At 53.6% G+C, this 7,778-nt stretch overlaps 1 protein-coding gene across 1 annotated transcript in view; it reads right to left on the bottom strand.

Moving 5' to 3' along the window:
* Positions 1-295: 295 nt before the first annotated feature.
* LOC147122370 (uncharacterized) overlaps positions 296-7,778 on the bottom strand; it is a 60,797-nt gene continuing 53,314 nt past the window's right edge. Inside the window, exons 3-4 of the mRNA XM_085978266.1 lie at positions 4,708-6,506; positions 296-416 (exon numbers count right to left, since the gene is read on the bottom strand). Of these exons, the coding sequence (XP_085834392.1) occupies positions 296-416; positions 4,708-6,023 (1,437 nt within the window). The 5' untranslated portion in view covers positions 6,024-6,506. The remainder of the gene's footprint in view (positions 417-4,707; positions 6,507-7,778) is intronic.

Genomic DNA, 7,778 nt, shown 5'->3' with positions numbered 1-7,778 from the left:
GCTTTAAGTAACTTATAAACACACTATATACAAGAGAGGTCTTTACCATGCCTCTGGTAGAAGCCTCTTACAATACTGAACAGACCAGTATTTATACCAGTCCAACAGGAAGTGACACATGACAGGAAGTGAGGTATGTACACAGTTCATAGTTCATAGTTCACAGTTCACAGGAAGTGATGACATAACTTCCCGGAAGTTATTATTTTTATCACACCCTGCAAGCCCTGGTTGGCACTGGTAAACCCAGCCACGATGGCAGCAGTCTGAGCTTGGGTTGCAGCAAGCTGAGACTTCATGAGAGCGGTCTGTGCTTCTGCTGCAGCATAAGACGTTGGGTCACTTCCGCCTGTGCCGCAATAGCAGCCGCGACATCGCCCATCAGACGCAGCATCATGTCTGGGTCGACACGGTCTCTTTGGGAGTTTGTCATAATTTCCAGCCTGGAAATCCTGGGCTCCAAGCTCTGCCATTGCACCTAGCAATTCGACGTGCCTGCCCATCACCCTTCTTCTGAAGGCCGCCCCATCGAGGTCCTCATCTGAGTCCTGTGCAGCAGAACTTGCACGCGAACCCGCCCTCCGGGGAGCTGGCTCCCGAGCTACCCTTTCCCTCTGGCCTTACTGCAGCCCACTCATACCCGGTGCCTCGCCCTGTGCAGATCCCGCTTCTACACTCGTGTCTAAAGTACGCGCAGTGCCAGTTTCTGAGCTGGTGTCTGCGAGTGACAGATGCAGTGATGCTGTGTCTACTTTTTTTCTTCTTCTTCTCCTCCCTCGCTCTCCTGCATCGCCTCGAGGACAGGCTGCTCAGGTGCTTGGTCTTGATTAGCTGAAAGCAGAAATGCACAAGAGCCGGGTTATGGTGAGGGGAGCAGGTGGGAAGCAAGATATGCATGCATACAGCATCAGCAGCTTGAAAGTGAGAAGAGATTGTGGGATGAGGGGGAAGTGGGAAGTGGGAAGAATGTTTAGGATGGCAGGAATGACGTATGAGGAGAGATTGGGTCGATTGGGCTTATACTCGCTGGAGTTTAGAAGAATGAGAGGGGATCTCATTGAAACTTATAAAATTCTAACAGGACTAGACAGACTAGATGCAGGAAGGATGTTCCTGATGGTCGGGGAGTCCAGAACCAGGGGTCACAGTCTAAGGATAAGGGGTAAGCCATTTAGGACAGAGATGAGGAGGAATTTCTTCACCCAGAGAGTGGTGAACCTGTGGAATTCTCTACCACAGAAGGCAGTAGAGGCCAATTCATTAAATATATTCAAGAAGGAGTTGGATATATTTCTTAAGGTTAAAGGGATCAAGGGATATGGGGAGAAGGCAGGGACAGGGTACTGAGTTTGGATGATCAGCCATGATCTCATTGAATGGCAGAGCAGGCTCGAGGGGCCGAATGGCCTACTCCTGCTCCTATCTTCTATGTTTCTATGAATGAGCATACTGTTGTTTTCCCCAAGGGGTTCAACCTCACCGGTTGCCACGGCCTCTATTATCTGCTGCCCAATGACCTCCAGCACTCGCTCCTCCAACTAGCTGATGCTGTGGATGGCAGCCTGCCCCCCGCCTGTCTGCTGCTGCTCCCTCCGATTATGCATGACCGTAGCCTGCAGGGGAAGTGTGTGAGTGAGTGTGGTGCAATGTGTTTGGGTGATGTGCCTGTCATAGTTGAATAGCTGTCAATGTGTCCAAGGTGTGAGATGTGGGTGGACGTGTTGCAGCAGTGGTAAGGTTGTGAGGGTGACGTGAAGCTCTGATTGTGAGGTGTGAGTGGTGATAGGTAGAGATTGTTGGCAGGTGAGTGATGGAGGTGGGGTGCAGATGGTGGGATATGGTATTTGCTGAAGCCTTCACTCACCTTGACCTGCTGTGTGAGGTCATTAAACTTCTTTCGGCGCTGGCTGGCTGACCTTGGGACTGATGCGCTATCAATTACTCATAAAAGACTGAGAGTTAAGAGGGTAACTAAAGGCTTTTATTAACAAAAGAATGAAGGTCTGCCTCGAGTGGTCGACCGGTCCAGAATACAAAGGGGCTGGGGAGCAGTCACCTTTATACTAGGACTTGTGGGAGGAGTCAGCCGAGGCATGTCCAGGCATCTACACAGTGGAATACAAACAGTGGTTTACCACATTCACCCCTTGTTTAAAATTGAGTCCGGCGGGGTGAAGTGTATTAAAAGTTAGTGTATTGGAGTCTCTCCGGAGGTCTTGTCTGCCGCTGTGATCGGCGTGGCGACGGCAGGGGTAGTGGAGCTTCCGGCGTCGAGTCCCGCGTAGGCTGTGGCACAGGCGTGTCGTCCTCGTAGATGTCGAGCGGGTCGCTGGGCCCAGGCGTGCCGTCTGCCGGGGCTGGATATCGGATCGTGGGGGGGGGTGGTAGTGAGTAGTGGGTTACTGCGGCCCCTGAGGGTGCAAGGTCTCTTATGGAGACTGTGTCCTCCCGCCCGTCCGGGTATGCAATGTAAGCATACTGGGGGTTGGCGTGGAGGAGGTCGACCCTCTCGACCAGGGGGTCCGTTTTATGGGTCCTCACGTGCCTTCTCAGTAGGACCGGCCCTGGGGACGTCAGCCATGGCGGTAGCGATGTCCCCGATGTGGACTTCCTTGGGAAGACAAACATTTTCTCATGAGGGGTGGCGTTAGTGGCAGTGCAGAGCAGTGACCGAATAGAGTGGAGCGCATCGGGGAGCACATCCTGCCAGCGGGAGGTTGGAAGGCCCCTAGACTTTAAGGCTAGCAGGGCGGCCTTCCAAACTGTTGCATTTTCTCTTTCCACCTGTCCGTTCCCCCGGGGGTTGTAACTGGTGGTCCTGCTTGTGGCAATACCCCTAGTTAGCAGGTACTGACGGAGTTCGTCACTCATAAACGATGAGCCCCGGTCGCTGTGGATATAGCTGGGGAAACCGAACAGGGTGAAGAGGTCGTTCAGACATTTAATGACCGTGGCACTGGTCATGTCCGGGCAGGGGATGGCGAACGGGAAACGGGAGTACTCATCAATAATATTGAGGAAGTACACATTGCGGTCGGAGGAGGGGAGAGGCCCTTTAAAATCAATGCTCAGGCGCTCGAAGGGGCGAGTGGCTTTTATCAGGTGGGCCCTGTCTGGTCTATAAAAGTGCGGTTTGCACTCAGCGCAGACTTGGCAGTTCCTGGTCATGGTCCTGACCTCCTCAATAGAGTAAGGCAGGTTGCGGGCCTTGATGAAGTGGAAGAACCTGGTGACCCCCGGGTGGCAGAGGTCATTGTGGAGGGCCCGCAGTCTATCGATCTGCGCGCTGGCGCAGGTGCCACGCGATAGCGCACCCGGGGGTTCATTGAGCTTCCCGGGCCGGTACAAGATCTCGTAATTGTAGGTGGAAAGTTCGATTCTCCACCTCAAGATCTTGTCATTTTTGATTTTGCCCCTCTGCTTGTTGTTAAACATGAAAGCAACTGAACGTTGGTCAGTGAGCAGGGTAAATCGTTTTCCGGCCAGGTAGTGCCTCCAATGACGCACAGCCTCCACAATCGCCTGGGCCTCCTTCTCAACAGCGGAGTGTCTGGTCTCCGGGCCTTGGAGGGTTCGTGAAAAGAAGGCCACGGGTCTCCCCGCCTGATTGAGGGTAGCGGCCAGGGCAAAGTCGGACGCGTCGCTTTCCACCTGGAAGGGGATGGATTCGTCCACTGCGTGCATGGTGGCTTTGGCAATGTCTTCCTTGATACGGTGGAAGGCTAAGCGGGCCTCTGCCGTCAAGGGAAAAGAGGTGGACTTGATCAGTGGATGGGCCTTGTCTGCATAGTAGGGGACCCACTGGGCATAATAGGAGAAAAACCCTAGGCACCTCTTCAGGGCCTTGAGGCAGTGGGGCAGTGGGAGTTCCATAAGGGGACGCATCCGGTCGGGGTCGGGGCCGATGACTCCGTGTTCCACAACACAGCCAAGGATGGCGAGGCGGTTTGTGCGGAATATGCACTTCTCCTTGTTATATGTCAGGTTCAGGAGTTGGGCGGTGCGGAGGAATTTTTCGAGGTTTGCGTCATGGTCCTGCAAGTCACGGCCGCAGATGGTCACATTGTCCAGATATGGGAAAGTGGCCTGCAACGCATTTTGATCTACCATCCGGTCCATCTCCCTTTGGAAGACGGAGACCCCGTTGGTGATGCCAAAGGGAACCCTAAGGAAGTGATAGAGGCGGCCGTTTGCCTCAAAGGCAGTATACTGGCGGTCCTCAGGGCGGATAGGGAGCTGGTGGTACGCTGATTTCAGGTCAATGGTCGAGAAGACGCGGTACTGCGCGATCTGGTTGACCATATCAGCTATGCGGGGGAGTAGGTAGGCGTCCAGCAGGGTGTAGCGATTTATTGTCTGGCTGTAGTCGATGACCAGGCGCTGCTTCTCGCCGGTCTTAACGACCACAACCTGGGCTCGCCAGGGGCTGGTGCTGCCCTCAATAATCCCTTCCTTCAGGAGCCGCTCCACTTCGGTTTTAATGAAAACCCTGTCCCCGGCACTGTATCGCCTGCTCTTTGTGGCGATGGGCTTACAGTCGGGGGTGAGGTTAGCAAACAGTGGGGGGGGGGGGTGACTCTGAGTGTGGAGAGGTTGCACCTGGTGCGCGGCGGGCAATTTGGGAGCTGCTGGCTGCGGACTGTGAGTGGGGGTAGGGGTCCACCGTACGCCATCGTAACACTTTTAAGGTGGCACTGAAAATCTAACCCCAGCAGGACGGCAGCGTAGAGGTCGGGCAGCACCAAAAGTTTAAAATGATCGTACACGGTCCCGTCTACTACGAGTGTCACTACGCAGTAGCCGCCGATGTCCGCCGACTGGGACTCGGAGGCCATAGAAATCCGCTGGTGCGCAGGCAGGACTGGGAGAGAGCAACGCCGCACCGTGTCGGGGTGGATGAAGCTCTCCGTGCTCCCAGAGTCAAAAAGGCAGATTGTATCGTGGCCATTTACCTTAATGTCCATTGTGGAACTGGCCAGCTGGTGCGGTCTCGCTTGGTCCAGTGTAACGGATGCCAGCATAGGGGTCGGTGTGTCGCTGCGGGTATCAGATGAGGCGGTGTTGGGGGCCTGCTGCGTTCCGGCTGTCGTCCAAGATGGCGGCGTCCATGATCCCCATGTGGCTGGAGGCGTCCAAAATGGCTGCTGTACCGGTGGTTCGCACATGGCCGGGGAGGCCCAAGATGGCGGCCCGCATGGCCCACACGCGGCGCTGCTGGGGTTCGGGGTGGCTTTGGCCCTGCAGATGTTAGCGTAGTGTCCCTTCTTCCCGCAGCCCGAGCAGATCGCGTTTTTCGCCGGGCAGCGTGCTCTGGGGTGTTTTGCCTGGCCACAGAAGTAGCATTTCTGGCCTTGGGGCACTGCTGTCTGGCCTTGGGACACTGCTGCGGTAGTTGGGCCGTTGCTGGGGTGTGGCTGGGGTGGCACGGCGCTATGAGGCGGTCCTACCATGTCCCAGGCTGTCATTCCCCGCGGCGTCCACGGTGCAGAGGAGTAGGCATCCATGCCCCGGTAGGCTGCATCCAATGATAGTGCGAGTTCAGAGGCCTTGTTGAGGTCGAGGTCACTCTGCTCCAACAGTCGCTGTCGGGTGTAATTGGATCTGTGGCCCGCTACAAAAGCGTCCCGGATAAGTTCCTCTGTGTACACAGCGGCCTTTACATCCTTACAACCACAAGCCCGGCCAAGCACAGACAGTGCCTGAAGGTATTCCACCGTCGATTCCCCAGGTTGTTGTTTACGACTCCCCAGAAGGTGCCTGGCGTACACTTCGTTCACTGGGCGCGTGTACTGGTCCTTGAGGAGCTTGATAGCGTCCGCGTACGAGGTCGCGTCTTGGATGACCGAGTACACTCGGTGGTTCACTTTGGAGGTCAGGACATCCAGTTTGTCCTCGTCCGATTTGATTGCTGCGGAGGCGGTCAGGAATTTTTCGAAACACTTAAGCCAGTGAGTAAACTTGGTGGATGAGTCCGCCTCCCGATGATCTAAGTCCAGGCATGCTGGTGTGAGGATCTTCTCCATTATAAAAATTTTGTTAATAAAATTGATGCGCTATCAATTACTCATAAAAGACTGAGAGTTAAGAGGGTAACTAAAGGCTTTTATTAACAAAAGAATGAAGGTCTGCCTCGAGTGGTCGACCGGTCCAGAATACAAAGGGGCTGGGGAGCAGTCACCTTTATACTAGGACTTGTGGGAGGAGTCAGCCGAGGCATGTCCAGGCATGTACACAGTGGAATACAAACAGTGGTTTACCACAGGGACCACAGTGCTGGCCGAGACGTGGGCGGCTATCTCCTGCCAGAGACTCCGGGAGGTGTATGACAAGGGCTTCCTGCCAGTGTGTGGGAAGAGGACAGCCCGCCTCCTCTCCGTGGCCACGACGAGTGCCCCCAGAGCTGCGTCGGAGAATCTCCGAGATCGCTACCCGTGCTGAGGCTCTGCCATGGGTTTGCACTGCCGTCTTCCTCCAGCTGAAGTTGTGAGTGGCTTGACGATGAGGTGCTAGAAACATAGAAACATAGAACAATATGAGCAGGAGTAGGCCATTCGGTCCTTCGAACCTGCTCTGCCATTCAATATGATCATGGCTGATCCTCTATCTCAATACCATATTCTCGCTTTCTCCCCAAACCCCTTGATGCCTTTTGCATCTAGAAATCTATTTACAGGAAACTTTGCGATATCCGGCACCGACGGGACCGAGCTGCTGCCGATCTATCCAAACTTCTGGATAGACCAGCGCTAATGTTGTAGGATACAGAGGTTCACCTCCGTATCTGACAACAAACACCGTTGCTTAGCAACAGCTTGTAAACACTCGGCCCATACCTTGGAAGCGTCTCTGAAGCTGTTGCTAAGCTACAGAGACGCTTTCCAGAGCCTGCCTGTTAAAAGAATGCTAGGGGAAGAAAAAAAACCTAACCTAAACGGCTGCTGATTTCTGCCGTTAGATCGAGGTTTCCGGACATACAACCTCCGGATAAACCAAAGTTTCCTGTATCTCCTTCTTAAATATATTCAGTGACTTGGCCTCCACAGCCTTTTGTGGTAGAGAATTCCACAGGTTCACCACCCTCTGAGTGAAGAAATTTCTCCTCATCTCAGTCCTAAATGTCCTACCCTGTATCCTGAGACTGTGATCCCTCGTTCTAGACCCCCCAGCTAGGGGAAACATCGTCCCTGCATCCAGTCTGTCTAGCCCTGTCAGAATTTTATACGTTTCCACAAGATCCCCTCTCATTCTTCTAAACTCTAGTGAATACAGGCCTAGTCAACCCAATCTCTCCTCATACGACAGTCCTGCCATCCGAGGAATCAGTCTGGTGAACTTTCACTGCACTCCCTCTATGGTAAGTATATCCTTTCTTAGGTAAGGAGACCAAAACTGCACACAGTACTCCAGGTGTGGTCTCACCAAGGCCCTGTGTAACTAGTAAGACATCCTTGCTCCTGTACTCAAATCCTCTTGCAATGAAGGCCAACATACCATTTGCCTTCCTAACTGCTTGCTGCCCCTGCATGTTTGCTTTCAGTGACTGGTGTACAAGGCCACCCAGGTCCCTTTGTACATCAACATTTCCCAATCTATCACCATTTAAATAATACTCTGCCTTTCTGTTTTTCCTACCAACGTGGATGACTTCACATTTATCCACATTATACTGCATCTGCCATGTATTTGCCCACTCACTCAACTTGTCTAAATCGCCTTGAAGCCTCTTTGCATCCTCCTCACAACTCACAATCCCACCTAGTTTTGTGTCGTCAGCAAAC

Source organism: Somniosus microcephalus, chromosome 3, assembly GCF_052327205.1.
Source record: "Somniosus microcephalus isolate GS21.2 chromosome 3, FLI_Smic_1.0, whole genome shotgun sequence".
NCBI classification, from domain to species: Eukaryota; Metazoa; Chordata; class Chondrichthyes; order Squaliformes; family Somniosidae; genus Somniosus; species Somniosus microcephalus.
Note: the sequence above shows the minus strand (reverse complement) of the source record. Positions and strands in the feature narration are given on the sequence as shown.